We start from the raw sequence: 20,247 nt of genomic DNA on the forward strand, positions 1-20,247 counted from the left end.
CTGCCTCCCTTACGGAACCTGGCTGTAGGTGTTTCAGTGGAAACTCAGGGGTGTTACTTAAAACACTGAATTTCTCCTCCTCCTGCCCAACGGTTCACAAGAAGTTCTGCTTGATGGACTCAAAAACGAAAAGACCTAAACATCTTTCCCAAGACTGTGAATTTAGCTAAATCTGTCAGCTTCAACTCTTGATAGATCTCTCTTTCCCTCGATGTACATGTCCAGGAACCACCAAGTGTACTAGATATCAACTGAAGCTACTGGGAAACATCAAACTTTTCATTCTCCTTTAAGATTTCAACTGCACTTCTTTAGACATATCTAGCTCCTCTCAAGGTTGTATTCCACTCAGGCACAAGGCTGATCAGAAACACCAGGAAATGTGACAGCATTGCCCCCGTTCCTTGAGTCTCAGCCTGGGTTTGGGCACCCTGAATATCAAAACCACAATATCGATACAACAGAATACCGAGAAAAAATATCAAAAGAAAAATATCGACAGCTAGGTAATTCTAGATTTTCTATACCAAATTCCACATATACGTAGCTACGCGGTACATATATCTTCAAGGTATGTGGAGTTGGGAATAGTAAATTTATACTTCCCTTTATGCATTTACCTTTCAATGTTTTGTCCCTTGATATTCTATCCTTGATATTCTTCTACCAAGATAGTATTGGGGAGTAGGGGCGTGGGCGAATGCTAAGCAATATGGCTGCTTGCTAGGGCGTCTCCGACAGCCTATATCGCAATCCTCCGCACAATTTGCACAATCATCCTTGCCTCGCAACTCCCAGCCCACCAAATACTAAGCAGTAATCCCGGGGCATACCTGGGAACTCACACCAGCCATGAAGACACCGATGACACGGCGGAGGAGAGGAGTGATGCGGTGTGGTCCAGGCTTGGTCCTGTGTGGGCTGCACCGAGGCTGCACTGCGGCAGGCCGCCCCTTCCAGTTATTGAGCCTTATCTCCGGTCCAGGGTGGGAGACCCCCACAAGTGAAATGGTCAGTGAGAGGTGCGGTCTGCTTCTGCAGGTGCTGCTCCAAGACAGCGCTGATACAGACCACGCCAAGAGAGCCCCAGTGGCCTAGCGACCATCAACGCAGTCCCAAGTTAAGAAAGCAGAGCGCATGCCGGGGAGCAAAGAGGATTGGGTCCCTTGCAACTGCAAAACCCAGCACAGAGGATAAATACCCCAGATCAGGCAACTGAGCACCTGAGCGCAACCAGAACTACGTTGACCTCCACAAGGGCTGCAACATCCTGTGTGAATGCCCTGAGGGTGGCGCCTGGGTCAGGATGAGAACATGGCAGATGGCCCCGGCCTGCTGATGTCTCCAAAGCAGCAACAACCAGAGGCAGCAGCTCCTCAATGGACAAGTGGAGGTAATTCAAGGGGGGCGTGACCTCTCCATCTTCTACACCTCCCTACTCAGGGCACCTGAAAAACCTCTGGGTGACAGACACTGGAACTGACACCCCCCTCGCAACTAGAAGGGGCCACTTAAAGACCAAGTCAAGGAGTGTTGAGTGGGGAATCCCAACAGGCTGCAGGGATGGGGAGGCGCTGATCCCCCCAACACCTAGGTTGAGCAGCGGAGACGACACCCTTGAGACCCACAAGGGTTGGAGCAGAACTACACACATCAACAGGCGCATATGTCTATACAGCCCGGCTGGGATGGCGGGGGTAAGGGAGCCAGAGGCAACCGACAGAGCAAAAGGGTCAAGTACACTATTTCCATGACAATGCCTGAACAAGCTCTACAAACATGTGAAGAGGCACAGGCCCGGTCTTGCATACCACAGACAACGTGTCGGAACCCTCTCTGAAAGACATCATGGCTGCAATCCAGGTAATTAAATGTGCACTTGAACCAAAAATAGATACAGTCATGATGGAAATGACCCTCTTGCGGGCAGACCTCAAGGAAATCAGTGACAGAGTCACACATACGGAGCAGACTGCAGAGAAACACCAAGGGGCACATGCATCAAAGGTTTTTGCGATCGCAAACGGTGCGATTCGCAAAAATCGCCCGTTTGCGATCGCAAATTAGCCTTTGGAGATGTTACATATGCGCAATTTAAGAATTCACAATTATTTGTGAATTCCTAAATTGCGATTGCATTTAAGGAATCGCAATTTGCGATTCCTTAAATGGAATGCTAGAAGCACTTTCAAATAGTGATTTCGCTATTTGAGACCGCAAGTTACAGACAAATCAAACTTGTCTGTAATTTGCGAAAACTTTGAAAAATGCACTAAAATGCATTTTTTTAAGTTTTAGGTTACACACACATATGCCCTTGGGGCATGTGTGTGTACAACATGTGTGCACATCACAATTTCAAGGGTGCAACAGGGTGTCATTTTGACACCCTTGCACCCTTGAAATTGCATGAGCAATTTGCGAGTACCTACTGGTACTCGCAAATTGCGCATGCAATCTCCCATTCATTCCTATGGGCCTGTAGGCCCATAGGAATGAATAGGAAGGCATTCCTTAATTGTGACTCGCAATTTGCGAGTCGCAATTAAGGACTGTTTAGGAATCGCTATTTTTATAGTGATTCCTACATGCATAGGCTTTTGCGATCCCTTAATTGCGATTCCTTAATAATCGCAATTAAGGAATCGCAAAAGCCTTCCTTGATGCATGTGCCAGCAAGTTACTCCGGAAAAAAGTGGCACGAGTCCCCAAGAAAAATGACGGATCACTGACAGAATATTGACAGTCAGAATATCGAGGTACAAAAATATCGAAGCAAAAATATCGATGCCCAGAATATCAAAGTCCTATCTACATAAGTGTAAGTACAAAAATATCAGAAAAAAATATCGTTGTTAAAGCTATCGTTTTTTTAATGTTTAAAAAATAATGTCAAATAAAGTAAATGATACATATAATTAAAAAACATAGTTAAAATTATTAGAAAATGTTTAAATTATAAGTAATACATATAATGTACCAATATATTAAACATATATATGAATAAAATATTATATATATACTTGATATTATTTATAAATAATTATTTTAATAACTTATAATTTGTTAAAAAACATATTAAAACCTATAAATACATATATATATATATATATATATATACACATACATCAATAATATAAATTAAAAAAAAAAAAACATATATAACAAATTAAAATATTACGTTTTTAAAAATCTTTTTAAAATGCATTTTACACTACATTAACTAAAACAGTAGAGAAAATATTGGGTAGCGGAGGGGGTGACATTACTATTCCTACTCCAGAGAGTGCAACAGTAGGGAAAGTGTTGGCTAGCCTAGGGGATAAAATTACTATTCCTACTCCAGAGAGTGCAACAGTAGGGAAAGTGTTGGATAGCCTAGGGGTAATAATTACTATTACCACTTCAGTGAGTGCAACAGTAGGGAAAGTGTTGAATAGCGAAGGGGTGAAAATCACTATTCCCACTCCAGAGAGTGCAACAGTAGGAAAAGTGTTGAATAGCGAAGGGGTAAAAATTTCTATTCCCAATCCAGTGAGTGCAACAGTAGGGAAAGTTTTGGATAGCGGAGGGGTAAAAATGACTATTCCCACTCCACTGAGTGCAACAGTAGGGAAAGTATTGGATAGCGAAGATGTACAAATTACTATTCCTACTCCAGAGACTGCAAAGGTAGGGAAAGAGTTGGATAGCGTAGGGGTAAAATGTATTATTCCCACTCCAAGAGTGCAACAGTAGGGAAAGTGGTGGATAGCGGGCGGTAAAAAATACTATTCCCACTCCAGTGAGTGCAACAGTAGGGAACGTTTTGGATTGGGAAGGGTTAAAAATTACTATTCCCACTTCAGAGAGAGCAACAGTAGGGAAAGTATTGGATAGCGTTGGGGTAAAAATTACTATTCCCACTCCAGAGAGTGCAACAGTAGGGAAAGTGTTGGATAGCGTAGGAATAAAACTAACTATTCCCACTCCAGTGAGTGCAACAGTAAGGAAAGTGTTGGATAGCGTAGGAATAAAAATAACTATTCCCACTCCAGTGAGTGCAAAAGTAGGGACAGTGTTGGATAGCAGAGGATTAAAATTAACATACCTATCAATTAAATAATTATTAAAATTAAATAACCAATTATTAATTAATTAATAATTAATTATTAAGTACTAATAAATAAATATTAATAATTACTTTATTATAATTAAATTACTTCCCACACTATTCCCCTATAAACCCACAACCCACTCCTAAAAAACACTATTAATATAATTATCAATTAATTAATAAAAATTAATAACCAATTAATAATTAATTAATAGTAAATTAATTATACATACTAATAAATAAAAATTAATACTTACCCTTTTTATAATTAAATTACTTCCCACCCTATTCTCCTATAAACCCACTACCCACTCCCAAAAAATAACACAATTAATATAATTATCTATTAATTAATTAATATTAATTAATAACCAATTAATAAATTAATTATAAATAATAATACATGGAAATTAATCATTACTTTATTATAATTGAATTACTTCCCACCCTATTCCCCTATAAACCCACAACCCGCTCCTAAAAAAATAACACAATTAATATAATGATCTATTATTTAATTAATATTAATTAATAACCAATTAATAATTGATTGATAATTAATTGATAATTAATTATAAATAAATAATACATAAAAAATACTTTATTATAATTAAATTACTTCCCACCCTATTCCCCTATAAACCCACAACCCACTACAGAACTAAAATACGCAAAAATACATTTTCATAAAAGTAATTACTACTAAAAATGTAACACATACGTTGAAAAAACTACACTTATACCAAAAAAATTACATCACATACTTTTAAAACACATACTAAAATACAGAACACTAATATAAATATTGATATTATTAACAACGATATTTTTACAAACGATATTACTGTCTTCGATATTAACAAAATGATATTTCTTACCTTACTGTCAATATTCTGTTCAACGATATACTTGCTGTTGATATTCTTGTACCTCGATATTTCAAACTCAAAATTGTTGTAGTTCGAAATAAACCACTCAAAATGTTGTCTGTTCACCGAAAATGACACCATCCTAGTAAAGCTAGAAGACTACGAGGGGCAAGCAAGGAGAAATAACATAAGGGTGGTGGGAGTCCCGAAATGGGCCGAAGCCCCCAGCGTAGAGCTCTTAAGAAAACTTAAGAACCCAAACACTGAGTCCCAAAAGATTGTCAAACTCATTCTCAGTTGAATGGGTCCACCAGGATTTGGTGCCACCTCCATACTCCGGCGCCCCACCATGGTACTACTTGCATGTTCTCTTTCTTAATAAATTCATATTTTAGTATGTTGGTTCCACAAGTTCTCTCTTGTTGATTTAGGGTAACCGCAAATCTCTAATATGCTTTATACTGTATATATGTGAATGTACTTTTTCTCTATCCATGCCCAAGTGTCACTCGGTGTTTCTTCACAGCTGATGATTTGTCATCTTTGTACTTTGGCCACCATTTTACTGCAATCAACCACAAGACAGGTGAAGGATCCATTGATAAACACATGGAATGTTCATTCTTAATTATGGAAAATGGAAAAAGGTTTAGTTTAAAAAACAAAAAGAAGAAGCCCTCATGGGTGAAGTTGACTAAAGCTTCAGGCCCCTTATACGTCAGCTGTCCCTCACTTTCCTCATATGCACTGGGTTTACTGCAACATGATACTAGAACAACGCTGGCTTTCATGCATAAAATGCAAGTCTACCCATTCCCGTTCCAATCATTTCTCCAAGCCCCGCATGAACTTCATTGGGCATGGTAACAACACTAAGAAGCAAGCATTGTGGCAGCAGCGCACTATGCCAGTACCAATAATAACCACATGTGCAGTAGTCACTATTGTAACCTACAGCACATCAGTGCCAGCTGTACTGATATCTGGAAGCAAAATACTGGTCTCAAATTGTGACCAGTAAAGATTTTTAAGATCTGACATTGTACTAATAAATCAGTTCTTAAAAATCTGAATCGCAGTGGATCGCACTCCAACCTGCCACATGAATATTAATGAGCTATTTTGCAAATTGGAACGCACTAAGAATTGAGGTCCAATCAGAGATGGTGGCCTGCTGGGGCCAGCAGACTGCCATGCCTGTGACTGCTTTTCAATAATGCAATTTTGTTTTAAATGCAGCTTGTTTTTCTTAAAGGAAATTGGGTATTTCATTTAGAAATTGAAGGTTTTCAGTGATCCCCAAAACCACTGCCTATTCTTAAACAAACTTTTTTTAACATTCACAAAAGGGAAATGTTCAAAGGGGACCCCTTCGCTTCTGTAAATGCATTGCTACCTCCTTTGAGTCTGTACATTTTCAAAGTTTTCCAACCAGATTTCAGTCACAAAACATTGATACATAAGATATTGATTCGATATTTGTAAAGTACACCTACAATATGCCCCTTCCAGATACCGAATTGGTATCCATTCAGAATCCTACTATTCCGACTCTCTAAATGAAATTAATACATAGGAAAAAGCTTTTTAACGGTTCCAAACGCTGAACTGGAGTGTTTGATACTGTTAAATGCTTGGTACATCTGGCACCTATTTCTCTATAATGAGCTGGAAAGCAGACTGGTCTGTTCTTTTTTTTTTGTTCTTTTTTTAAATAAGGAGGCAAGAAGTAGCAGAGATAAACACACAAGAGGTGTTGAACCTAGTGATTTTTCATGTGTAATTCCAACTGTGACCTGAAAGGTATCTAGGCAACTGGGGTAAGGATTTTATTGCAATTGGTATTTAGAGCTAGGCAACTGGGGTAAGGATTTTATTGCAATTAGTATTTAGAGCTAGGCAACTGAGGTAAGGATTTTATTGCCACTAGTATGGATAGTTGTATAGCTATGCTATTGAGTTTTATTGGATTGAGATCTCGGAAGCAGCAGTTTGAGCTGGACAGCAAATCAGAATAGGACAGTCTTTTGAACCATGAGCTGAGCATGACAAGATAGGCACCCAGCAGTCTTGCAGCAATCTAGGTCTATGGACAACTGCAAGATAATGCCTGCACATTTTCTGCACTGAAGTGGATACCAGAAGAGGCAAATTGGATCATTCCCTATAGGGGCTGCTTCAGGGCTATGACTGATTTGTCGTTTGTGTGAAAGAGAAGCTGAGTCTCATGCAAGTATTGTTTTAATGTCATGTTCCTTCTTTTTAGGGTTTGAGCCTATTGTCCCCGAATTCTTTAGAGGAAAAGTATTAACTGGACATTTTAAAGTCAGCCCAAGTTAACAATATTGTTTAAAAAAAATAGTTTCATTTTTAGTTAGAAGTTCTAGAGTTAGAAGGCACAATGTGAAAATTGTGTCATACGCAGCTGATTGTCACACTTTCTCAGGACGAGGTTACGGCTACATCCCAGTTTTCCCTGTGCCTGGAAGAATTAGCCTCCTGGATGACAAACAGCTGTCTTAAACTGAACGGCAACAAAACAGGGGTACTGATAGTTGGCAAATCTCCTTCTGTCTGGACATCGGCTTGGTGGCCGAAGGTCCTGGGTCAGACCCAGTCCCCAATTCTAAAACCTAAATCTTGGGAGTATGGTTCGATCCCAAACTGACATTTGAGAACCAAATAAATAGTGTAGTGGGAACATGCATCTGGACTCTAAGGATCTTGAGGAAGACCCTGGACATGCTCCCCATTGCGGCCAGGAAAACCATTGTGCATGCTTTAGTAACCTCCCAAATAGATTACTGCAATGTCCGATATCTTGGGGCTGCAAAGGGAAGCCTGAAGAAACTCAAACGGTTACAAAATGCAGCAGCTCGCTTACTTCTGAATCTTCCCAGAAGGTCTGCGATCTCGAGCACCCTGGATTCTCTCCTTTGGCTTGTAGTGGAAAAGAGAATCATCTGTAAGGCTATGTGCTACTGCAACAAAATATTAATGGGCAATGGCCCTAAGTACTTACGATGTATGGTTAAGCCTTACATTCCGTCACTTAATATTAGATCCGCCAGGGCCAACTTAGTGATGGTACCGCAGGTGCAGAGAGTTAGGTTACGGGATTGGTTCTTTAGCCATTTGGCTGCTTTAATTTGGAACTCCCTCCCAATGAACCCGAGAGCTGAACCAGCAGAATTTACTTTTCATAAAGGACTCAAAACTTGGTTGTTTAGGTCAGATGTCACTGTCTAACGGTTTGCTTTCCCTGTTAACCTCCTCTTTCTGGTCAGGTTAGGTCTCAGCGCTGGGACACACTGTTTAGGTGTAACCATGAGCTTTATAAAATGCTTTATTATTCTTATTATATTTGAACAATATTTAGTTTTGCGTGCATAGATTTGTTATAATTTTGTAATGTATGATACAGTTTGTTGAAGTTTAAAGATTCTTTCTTAAAATGTTTACATAGTTTTCCTACAACCTTTAATGAACTTGAAATGTAAATAACTATGAATTCAGGACAGATTGAAAACATTTGAGGAGGGGATCGAGGTTATTCTGGCTGACGGCAAAGCCTATTTCTACCAAATCAAACTAGTCTATATTGCCTACAATCAGGGCAAGGGATTATTGTATTGGTAATAAAAATAATAAAACAATAATTTGTAGTTGTTGATCTTTACACAGTAGATCTCACATACTGTTGTACATAAGCACTTAAATATTGGATATTATTGTTATCCCAGGGGCACTCACTTTATCACCCTCAGCAATATGACAGTCCGAGAGAAACCCAGCAGATTTTGGACCATTCTTTTCAAGGTTATGCACAGATTTGGACAGCAAGTGCTCAATCCATGCAGAACTGAACCAGAGCTCATACCCTCTTGTTTTTCATGCAGCCTTTTGCACTTGGCTTTGACATCTTCAAAGACCGCCCAATGCTGGAGGCATGGCGTGGGCGGATGGAGGAGGCCCTGGGAACCGAGCTCTTCCAGGAGGCGCACAAGAACGTAATGAATTTCATGACAAAGGCAAGGGAACCCATAAATCCACCCACGGCTGCGGCATTGAAAGCCAAGTTGTCTTTCCTGTACAAGTGAAAATGTTGAGGTCCTCAAAGAAGAGGTCAACCAAGTCAACACCAGTATCCGGCTATGACGATTATAACAATAACAAACATCCGGCCAACACTGTGGCATTCCAAAAAGGCTCAGGTTGTTACAAACCTTGCAGTAGTCAATTGTAATCCATGGTTCTATCTGTCAGTCACACAGGAACACCTTCAATTCAAAGGGCTAGCACCCTTGGTAAGACCCAGTAAGAAGGCCTTTCATTGGAGGCCTCAGCCTGGGACAGAGTTCTAAATGATCTAGGCACAAGGGGTTTCTCCAGCACTTTATTCCTCCAAGCTCGTACTTCTGAGAAGGTACAATCCTGTTTGATGATGTACTAACTCCTCCTATCCTCCGTCCTTCTTTCTAGTAATTATATGGGGTGCAAATCCGCGTCACTGGTACACATCATGGTTCCAGTCCTGAACTTTCCTTTAAAGGAACCTTGCATATGATAGCAATTGGAGAAACTGATGTCAGCCAAGCTCACAAGATTAGTTTTTTGGCTAAGATAAAGCCTAGCACTGGCAACATGACCCAATGTTGTAGGGACAAACGCTTGTGATTTTCTTAATTGTGGCCAATTTGTGATCCAGGACAATCTTGGAGTTTAATTTGTTAAAAAAATAAAAGTAAAATGACAGGACCCTTCCTGGAACGCCATTGCAGCCTGTACCACCCATTGCCCTGTCAGCGTTGCAAATGACAATACCAACACAACTACTGACTATTGCACTCCTAAAAGTGTGACAATTCAGACGATTAAAGGCCACCCAAACCTATAATAATGGCGTGAGCTGCAGGTATTAATAATTTTAATATATATGTACTTATTAAAGCTCTTGTTGTTTTCATCTCAAATTAGACAGATAGCGCTAACCACTTGTGGACTGTCATCAGAGCCAGTGCTGGCAAGTAAGTGCCGGTGCCAAGCACCACAAACCACTGACTCAAATGATGCACCAACGTTTTCAGGAAAACATCTGGAAAGCTCTGCCAGGTGCTGATTTACAGACACCCCACTGGAAATATCATGCCAAAATCCCACAGGCTCCTATTCCTGTTGCACAGAGTTCTACATAGTGAAGAAATCGGTGCAAAGGAAAAGAGCCTTGTAGCCTCCTATGTAAATGCACAGAGTTATTTTCATGTTTCATTCTCCTTGGGGAAAACAACATTTCCCTGCGAAAAACGTTGTTCCCCTCCGTCCCCAACAAATCTGGAGGTGATGCATTGCCCTTTCCATCCAGGAAGAGGAGTTACTTCATTCCTTGGCTGGAAAAAATCTCCAACCGTTTCCTGGAAACTTTAAGCCCGTAATTTACCAATAATATTGGAGTTTGTCATTCTTTCCTGAATTCCATTGTTAGGTTCACAGAGGTTTAAAATGTCCTCAGTAGTATCCCTTTTCTATTCTCAATGTCTGTTATTATTGCTTTGAGCTTTTTCTAGAATACAGTGTTTTCGTCTGGTTTCCACCAAAGATTTGTATTTTTATTTAAATCTTTTCTCCTCATTGACCAAACTGTGGGATTCATCTGCCTCTACCAACGTTTTCTTATCTGCTAATATAATGTGCTACAAACTCATCATTAACATTTATTAAAATAATTAAAATACTAATGACCCATTGTGGAAAACAGTTGTACACTAAATTAGAGAATGGTCTTAAAAGAACCTCCATTGCTCCCATTCAACATTCCACTGAATGAAATCTAGTTTGGTAGAAACCAAACCTCTTGTTGGTGGTTAAAGCATTATAATTCTCCTACTTTATATTCGGTTGTTCCACAAACCAACATACTAAAATGTTAGCCATTTATTAAACACTCCCATCCTTGCTTCTTTAACAGATTTCCAGGTGTTATTGGCATTTGTTCTGCTACAAATACAGCATCCCCTGATTAATTGTAGGAATTACCTGCAACTCCCTTTAGTTGCAATGTCTGTGGGAGCAGAAGGATTTGCGCGGCAATGGAGATCTAACATAGGCAAGTCTTTCACTCTGAGGACGGTTATAGTATATGAAGTGGACTGCTCTGTACATCCACTGCTTTGAGATTAGATCCGCCCTGTTCATCTCTTTGCTCCATTTGGAAGTACACATAAGTTTGCTGGGCAATGATCAGGTACCAATCAAAGAAATACATAAGCAATTTGGTACAGTCTTGTGGTCACACTCCTATATAGAACTTACAACTTGTTAAAACTGATGTACTTATCCTACTGACTGCACATCTCCACAAACTCTGATCACACTCTACAATGGAGACTATATGAAATCCACACCTGGTTTACCGAGAAGTGATGCGATGCCATACTTGTCGCAGGCTCTACAGTGCTAACTTCGCAGGAGTTGGACCACTGGGAAAGAAGGTTGTGAAATTGTTCTGAATTGTTTTGAAACTCTGATGACTCCGATCTCTGGGATTTCATTTAGTATTATTTGAACAGGATTTTCTGACATTTTCAGGCACACACCTAGGATTGGAATTCAAGGGACAGAATACTTAAGCAATTAAATTTGTTTGGAGTTTAGTGTCCCATTATGAAATATGGAACGTATGACATCCGTGTAATGTTTACTTGACAAGTGTCCATGAGTATATAGGAAAAGGGATCGTTACCTTGGTCTTCAAAACTTGCGGTTTGAATGTTATGCATGTATTATGAGGGATGGTATGATGGTCGTTTTTGGGGGGTAGGTTTTCAATTTTTTCAGAACGAGTGGGCATCTTTATTAGTTGTGATATTGCTATGTTTGTACCCTGCGAGACACTGTATACACTTGAGTTTTATGTTTACTTTGAATGTCATATTAAACATTGAAGATTTTGAATAAAAATGATGTATATCTTTTCATGTAAAATGATTTGAGCTGTTCTTCTTTACGTTTTGAATCACTTGGCTCTATTGCGATTCTTTAGCGCTATAAAACTGTGGCAAGATATTCCGCCTAGCTATTGAATCAAGCACGTTGTTTTTTTCTTGATTGTGTTATTTTTTTGGGTTGTGGTATATTTTTTACTTTTGTCTTGAAAATTGTATGCTATGTATTTGTGTATAATCTGAATTGTAATGAAAATATATCGCAATGAATTTGTGTCCAGCTGCAACTTTGAATAATAAAGGTCTCATAGGCTTTACAGTCACAGCCCTTTGTGATTGTGGTTTATTTAAAACATTGTTGGTCATGTTATTTAATGATTTATAAGTTCTCAAACATAATAACATTATACTTACTGCTTTAACTTTTGTCTTAACATGTCCATGCGGACTGATTAACAAATATATTTAGTTAGGTGGTTTACACAGCTCTCAATTGATATCTTTTGGCTGCTTCAGAGCACTCTCTTGTACTATAATAGTAGCGAGAGATTGAAACAAACAAAACGGTAAATATGCCCCATTGTAGCTAGAGGCAATCCAGATCTGTGGAATAATGTGTGATAATCCATGGAAATAGTTTTACATTTCAGTGGGCTAAAAAAAGAAGCTGCTGAGAATACCTAAGACATCAGTGAAATGATCTGTGAAATTTACATAATTTCCATGTCAAACCTAATGAGACAAAGGATATCAAATACCTCTGACAGTATTCAGCATTCATGTTTCAGCATTCTTGAATGTTTTCAAAGCAAGGTAATTGAAGTAAGCAAGGTATTTGTCCATCCTGCACAAACTTCTTGTTGTTCTGTGCATCCTATTGTGAATAGGTGCTCCTTACATGCATCTCTCATCTGCCTCCCTTTTGCTTGCCCTTGGTAGCACATTGGGCTGGTCCGTTCCAATTGGGGCAGAGTCAAGCCTGATTTGCATATGGCTGGGTGCAAACTGAGGTAGCATGGTGTGCAAAATAACGATGGTCCGGGATGCGGGCCGAGGAATTACCAGTGGCTAGTTTAGCACACGCAGTGAGGCATTCCACAGAGATTATTTATGTGTGATATAACAGCAAAACTAAATTACAGTTAAGAAATAAACACAAAGCTCCAAACAAATTAAATCAAATTTAGATCAATATTATTGATTAAAATTACAAAAATGAATCAAATATGATGGAGAATCAAGATCACTGTTCCCTGTTATACCTCTATTGTGATTCCTTTGCGCGATTGTTCCCCATTACCACATTCTGTCCACTGAGTGTCTACATGAATTGGATCGCTTCCACGCAAAGATTCCCTCTGCAGTTATGCCTTGCTCACCCCAGCTCAGCTCAGATGCCTTTATAAAGAAATCAATCCCTCAGAAGGGACTGCAAAACCACAAGTCATTGTAGTCAAGACAACCAGCTTATGGTATTTACAAAAATTCCTGTGAAGCATAGAAGATCAAATCGAAATAGATAGCATTACAAGACATGATCACACACAGAGGCGTTCATACACTTCGCAGGCGATACTCTGAATCTGTGAAAACACACATATATAATCTTGCCATAACAACGGGGACATTGACTCGCAGTTTACGCAGGCACATTTTTAAGATGACAACTGAATACTTATTTTGGAGGACCTTTTATGATCTTTACTTAATGCCCTGATAAAGTCACTGGTTACACATATGTGTCAAAACATGTGTTGGCTAGATCCTGGTTAAAGATTGAGCAACATGCATCAATAAAGAGGATCCACTTTTATCCTCTTGAGTTTTGATGATTTCTTCAGTGTGCTCACTTCTTTTGTTACAAATCTACTAAAATATTCCCTTTGCTGAAATATAAGAAAATATAAAGAATATAGAAATTATCTTGACAATATCTAAGTACTCAATAATTAATTAATTACTAAAATATAGTAATCTCTATTAAAGCTGGCCTTTGAAGGAAAAAGGAACAAGGGAAGGGAAAAAAGATTAAATAAATATCTATTATGTTTGTAGAATACATTAGCATTAGTTAACAAAATAGTTTTACAAATAACTTAGACCAAAAGATGTTTAAAAGTTAAAATATATTGCAAATATAAACAGATCAATATATTTTCAAATACAACGTGGAGATTAGATTTCAGAGGTTTAAAATTAGCATTGTCTGATGGTCAAAGAGTTGAGTCTAACAGTATCAAGAAATAAAGTAAGGGATGTGTAGAAGTCAATAAGCCACAACAGTAGTTGATGTAGGAGGAAACTGACTTTATTAGTCAACCCTCATCAGCTTCCCGACAGCAACGGTCCCCCAGAGAACTCGACGAACATCATCTCTGTGCATTCCACATTCCAAGGTCGCGTAGCTTGGAATGCGGAATGCAGCACATCACAACACATTTCCCTCCTTTCACAAACATGTTAAGAAAACAAACATGCTCAATTAGCAAATTGGGAAAACAAAACAATTAAAGAAAATGAGAATATAATATGCAAAATACAACGCGAAGAAAAAGCAGAAAGAAAAGTTCTATACAACGCGAAATCTGATGGGCTTAGAAACAACCCTCTCGCTTCTACGTAACACTACAGGAAAGATATCTTCATCGTCATTACTTTGCATGTTGTTATCTGACATGCCAAATCCCTTAAGTTGATGGCTTGGAAGCTTAGCAGTTTCATTTCTGTCAAAAGTTTTGCTTTGGTCAACGGGCACACACTCCTTCTTACTCACGGCCATAACTTTATGCACTCTATTTTTATTCCATCATTCATGCCCATTGACCCTGTCATGATCCGTGATCGCCGGCACCCGCACAAAGAACCCGGAAGAACTACAAGTCCCAGAGGCACGGCGGCCGCGCGATCACGTAACCTCCCCACAGCGAATAAAAGCCCACAGCCACCCCGGGGGCATTGCCTATGATTCTCGCAATCATTGCAATGGCTCTCCTGTTACCACCATCGCGGTTTCCAGCCCGCCCGTATCTGCAGAAACGTCGGAGCTTCCAGCGGACCTTCGAGCTTCAGCCTTCCAGTGCCGGTGACGCCGCCGACGCCTTCGCATCCCGGTGAGTGTCTCAGTGCTCACCGCTAGTATCTCAGACCCCGCGAGTCCAGACCTCCGGCTCGTCTGAACCCTCGCGGCCATCTCCACTCCGGAACCCCGGAGTTCCCGTCACAGCCCACGGATTTCCGGGCGGACAACACCCCAGCCAGGCCCTCGGATTTCCGGGCGAACAACACATCGGAGTGCGCTCCTCTGCTCACGCCGGATTCGCGAGCATAGAGTAGCAGCGCGAACATCTCCGGGGGGATTCCCCGCAATCCCTCGACGGCCTTCTCTTCGTTTCTCCCCAGACTGTCGGGTGGAAACCGAGCAGAACGCTCCAAGACCACACTCCGTGGGAGGGGGGAAGAGAACCTTACCTGTTTGGCGCTCCTCCGCTCATGGATTCCCGGGCGTGGAAGTGGTAGCGCCACCCCCAAACCTTGTTCTTCCTGTCGTGGTAACCCATGAATCCTCCCCATTCGGCTCGAAGAACCTCGGCCTCGGAGAGACAGGTGTACCAGGTACCAGGTTCCTTACTCCCCGAGGGGGTCATTGGGAGGGGTGTAGGTGTCCTAGCTCCTCTTCTAACCCATTGCTTCTTGTCTTCCAGGTCACTCTCTCCCAGCTGCCCCTACCCCGTTTTCCCTCGCTCACCCGTCTCCCTATTCCGCGTGTATACTACATTCTCCGGGCTGGGGACGGATGGGAGGGGGACCCATACCTAGCATCAGTGTCATCCCGAGGAGAAGATCACGGAAAACCGTGGCAGAATCATATGCCCACGAGATTTCTCTCCTCTTGATCACACTGGTATCATACCATGGCCACGTTGGACGACGTATTAGCGGCCTTAGCTCAAGTCCAACTGGAGTTAGCAACGTCAAGAGCGGAAACCGCGGCCTTACATACACGCCTGGACCGCCTCCAACGAAACCCGTTTGATGCAGGGCCCGTGCTCCCATCTCAGACCCCGCAAGTAGTGGTAGAAATGCCTTCTCACGTTCCGTTGGCCCCCCCGGAGAGATTTCATGGAGATATTCAGAAAGTACAAGTCTTCATGACCCAGATACTCTTGCACTTCCACTGCAAACCAAAACCTTTCCTCACTAACCAAGCCAGGGTGGCGTTTCTTATTTCCTATTTGACGGGAGAAGCGGCGCAATGGGCGGTCCCCATCGTTCGCAGAGACGACGCCCTCCTGTACGACTGGGACACCTTCCGACAGGAATTCGAGAAAACCTTTGACCGTCGGGCGGATACCTTCTCTGCGGATCGGGACCTCCTTGACCTGCGCCAAAGCAGTTCGGATTTCATAGGGTACATCAATAGCTTTCGGCGACTGGTGGCGGAAACGGACTGGCCCGAGACGAAGCAAGCCGCTATCTTTTACCGAGGGCTCACCGAGGAGCTGAAGGATGTCATAGCGCAGATAGACCCACAACCCAGCACCTGCGCGGCCATGATAGAGCTGGCTTCCCGATTGGAATATCGGCTCAGAGAAAGAAAAGGGGAACACAAGCGCAAAGATAAGACTCCCTTGTCCTATGACCACCCTCGCATGCAGGAACCAGCGTCTCCCAGAACAGATCCTATGGAAATTGGAACGGTGAGAGCGTCCCTCACCCTCAGTGAAAGAGACCACCGGCGCAAACAGGGCCTCTGTTTGTATTGTGGCAAGAAAGGCCATTTCCTGCGGGAATGCCCAGTCCGCTTAAAGAACAGACGACCACGGGTGGGGCAAGCCGCCACCGTAGCCAGTGATGGACCGGTGGGAAACTCGAACGCTTGAAGGAGCAAGAAGGGACACCTTCAAGCTGTCAATACATCCCTTCCCTAGAAGCAGACGCCTCCAATGAACCCGACCACTTCTTTATAACCGTGCAGCTTGCAATAGGCCCCGAACTCCACCAAGTAAGGGCAATGATCGACTCAGGAGCGACGGGCTGCTTCATGGATACCAGCGAAGCCCACCGGTTGGGGATTCCACTATTGGCCAAAGACACCCCTGAACTCGTCTATGCCGTTGACGGCAAAGAGCTGGAATCCGGGCCCATACGGTATGCCACACCAACCCTGAAGGTTTCCATAGGGGAGGAACATAGCGAGTGGCTCGCATTTAACATCATACAAGCTCCTCGATGTCATCTTATCCTTGGATTGCCATGGTTACGACTACACAAGCCCCGGATACGCTGGGCTACCAACTCGGTAACCTTCTGCTCTCTCTTTTGTCACACCCAGTGCAGTCGGCACGAGTCCGCTCCGGACCCAGACGAACCAGCCTCACACCACATAGCCACGGCCGCGGAGAAGGACGTGACGCTCCCTGACTGTTACGCCCACTACAAGGGAGTATTAGATCAGCAGACGGCCGAGGTTCTCCCTCCACATCACGACTACGACTGTCGCATCGACCTAACACCCGGAGCCACTGTCCCGTGTAGCAGGGTGTACGCCCTCACAGGTCCGGAAACTCGTCATCTCCGCGAATATCTGGATACCTACCTACGGTTAGGGTTCATTCGCCCCTCCAGATCTCCCGCGGCGTCTCCCCTCTTCTTCATACCGAAGGCCAACGGGGAGCTGCGCTGCTGCATAGACTATCGCGCCCTCAACGCCATGACCATCAAAAACCAATACCCACTGCCACTTATCCCCGTGTTGTTGGAACAGGTGCGAGGAGCACGGTTATACACCAAATTGGACCTCCGGGGGGCGTACCACCTGGTACGGATGCGAGAGGGGGATGAGTGGAAGACGGCGTTCAAGACAAGATTCGGCCTGTTCGAATATTTGGTAATGCCCTTCGGGCTCTGCAACGCCCCAGCCGCCTTTCAGTTCTTTTTGAACGAAGTATTGAGGGACTTCTTGGACGTCTATGTAGTGGTGTACATAGATGACATTTTAATCTTTTCCTCCTCTGAAGAAGAACACGTTGGCCATGTGACATCTGTGTTGCAGGCCTTAGAAAGTCACCACCTGTTTTGCAAGCTCACAAAATGCGAATTCCATGTCACCACTGTGGAGTTTCTTGGTGTCCTGCTAACCCCCGACGGACAAGTCATGACAGACCGCAAGGTCCAGGCCGTGACCCGATGGCCCCAGCCGAGAACCGTGAAGGAAGTCCAAAGCTTTCTTGGCTTCTCAAACTTTTATCGACAATTCATCCACCACTTCTCACAGATGGTGACCCCACTCACCAAATTAACACGGAAAGGAATACCCTTCCTCTGGTCGCATGAAGCCCAAGCAGCGTTTGAACAACTCAAGAAAGCCTTCACCACCGCAACCCGATCTCCCGTTTATAGTGGAAGCCGACGCGTCAGACGAAGCAGTGGGAGCTATTCTTTCCCAACACCACCCGGATACAGGACAACTCCATCCGGTGGCCTTTATGTCCAGGAAGTTGAACCCAGCAGAACGTAACTATACCGTCTCTGAGAAAGAGCTGCTTGCCATCAAAGACGCATTCCTGGAATGGCGTCATTGGTTAATGGGGGCCCAACATCAGGTGACCGTGTTCACGGACCACCGCAACCTCCAGTTTCTGCGATCTGCTCGACAACTCTCTCCCCGGCAGAAGCGATGGGTCCTCTTTTTTGCGGAGTATCATTTCTTTGTCACCTACTGGCCAGGAACGCAAAACAAAAAAGCCGATGCCCTATCAAGACAAACCCTCCCAAACCTCCCATCCGAGGTACCTGACCAGCCCATCTTATCACCAGAGCAAATCATCGGAAGCATGCACACCGAATCATTCCTGCAAGGGGTGAAGCGAGGAATACAAACATTTGCATGGTCCTCCTGGTTAGAAAGGCATAGAGAATGGCGCATACAACACAGCCTCCCGTTAAACGGATCCCGGATACTGGTTCCTACTCTCAAACTCCGTAAACTCGTCTTCACCTGGTGTCACGACCTACTCTGTGCAGGACATGCGGGGGGTACCAAGACCCTGGAAAAAGTGCTGCGACAATTCTGGTGGCCCTCCGTTCGACCGGACGTATTGCAGTGGGTGAAAGAGTGCGCAGTCTGCGCTCAAATAAAAAGCGACCATCAAAAGACCCAAGGCCTTCTAATGCCACTACCCACGCCTATGAACCCCTGGGAACGAATTTCAATAGACTTTGTGGTAGGGCTTCCGAAAGATCAAGGTTGCACAGCGATAGTAGTGGTCATCGACTATCTCACCAAGATGGGACACTTTATAGCCTGCAAACAAGTGCCCACAGCGGGTACGTTGGCAAAACTCCTCTTGCAACACGTGGTGAGGCTTCACGGACTACCGATGGGGATCGTATCCGACAGAGGGTCACAATTTACTGCACGGTTTTGGAAGGTGTGGTGTGAGGCACTGGGTATTCGCTCCTCCCTCTCCACGAGCTTCCACCCGCAGACAGACGGGCAAACGGAGAGGCTAAACCAGACACTCAAACAGTACCTGCGCTGCTACGCAGACCAAGCTGCGGAAACCTGGGTAGACTTACTATGGGTGGCTGAGGTGGCATACAACAACTCCCAACACTCCTCCACCCGGCAGTCTCCGTTCTTTCTCGCCGCAGGGTTCCATCCACGCTTCGTCCCCTTCCTCCTCCCTCGTGAAAACATTAGCCTTCCCGACCTCAAGAGCCGGCTTCACACCATTCACTCAGCCCTGAAACAAGCCCGTATACACCTTCGGCTAGCCAAAGCCAGATACAAAGCACAGGCAGACAAGCACCGCAGGCCCCCTCCAGTGTACCGCAAGGGAGATAGGGTGTGGCTGTCCACGAGGAACTTCCGTTTTCGGAAGCCCAGTGTTTTCAACCCCAAGTACATAGGGCCCAACCCGGTTGTCAGACACATAAACCCCGTAACAGTGCAGTTGCGTCTTCCGCCGCACATGCACATCCACCCTGTGTTCCACGTCTCTCTCCTCAAACCCTCGCGCTGTCCAGTTCGGAGGGCTCCTGCTCCGGTGTGGATCCACCATGATCAGGAGTATGTGGTTCGCCAAGTGCTGGATTCCAAGTTGGTGAGGGGAAAGTTGTGGTACCTCCTGGCCTGGAAGGGGTACGGTCCGGAGGAAGACTCCTGGGAACCCGCATCTGCGGTACATGCCGATCGTCTAGTGGTGGCTTTTCACCGTCGCTGTCCTGCCAAGCCTGGGGGCGCCGGAGGCGGTGGTGACGGGGTAAAGGGGGGTGTGCTGTCATGATCCGTGATCGCCGGCACCCGCACAAAGAACCCGGAAGAACTACAAGTCCCAGA

The 20,247-nt window shown here is 43.5% G+C and overlaps 1 protein-coding gene across 2 annotated transcripts in view; it reads left to right on the forward strand.

The window, feature by feature from the left end:
- LOC146783427 (glutathione S-transferase theta-1-like) overlaps window positions 1-12,231 on the forward strand; it is a 38,776-nt gene extending 26,545 nt beyond the window's left edge. Inside the window, exon 5 of one of the 2 annotated variants that reach the window (XM_085633375.1) lies at window positions 8,865-12,231. In XM_085633375.1, coding sequence (XP_085489501.1) covers window positions 8,865-9,065 — 201 coding nt within the window. In that variant the 3' untranslated portion in view covers window positions 9,066-12,231. The other variant, XM_085633376.1, reaches the window with a different exon arrangement.
- Window positions 12,232-20,247: the final 8,016 nt, after the last annotated feature.

Source organism: Triturus cristatus, chromosome 11 (genome assembly GCF_964204655.1).
Source record: "Triturus cristatus chromosome 11, aTriCri1.1, whole genome shotgun sequence".
Taxonomy (NCBI): Eukaryota; Metazoa; Chordata; class Amphibia; order Caudata; family Salamandridae; genus Triturus; species Triturus cristatus.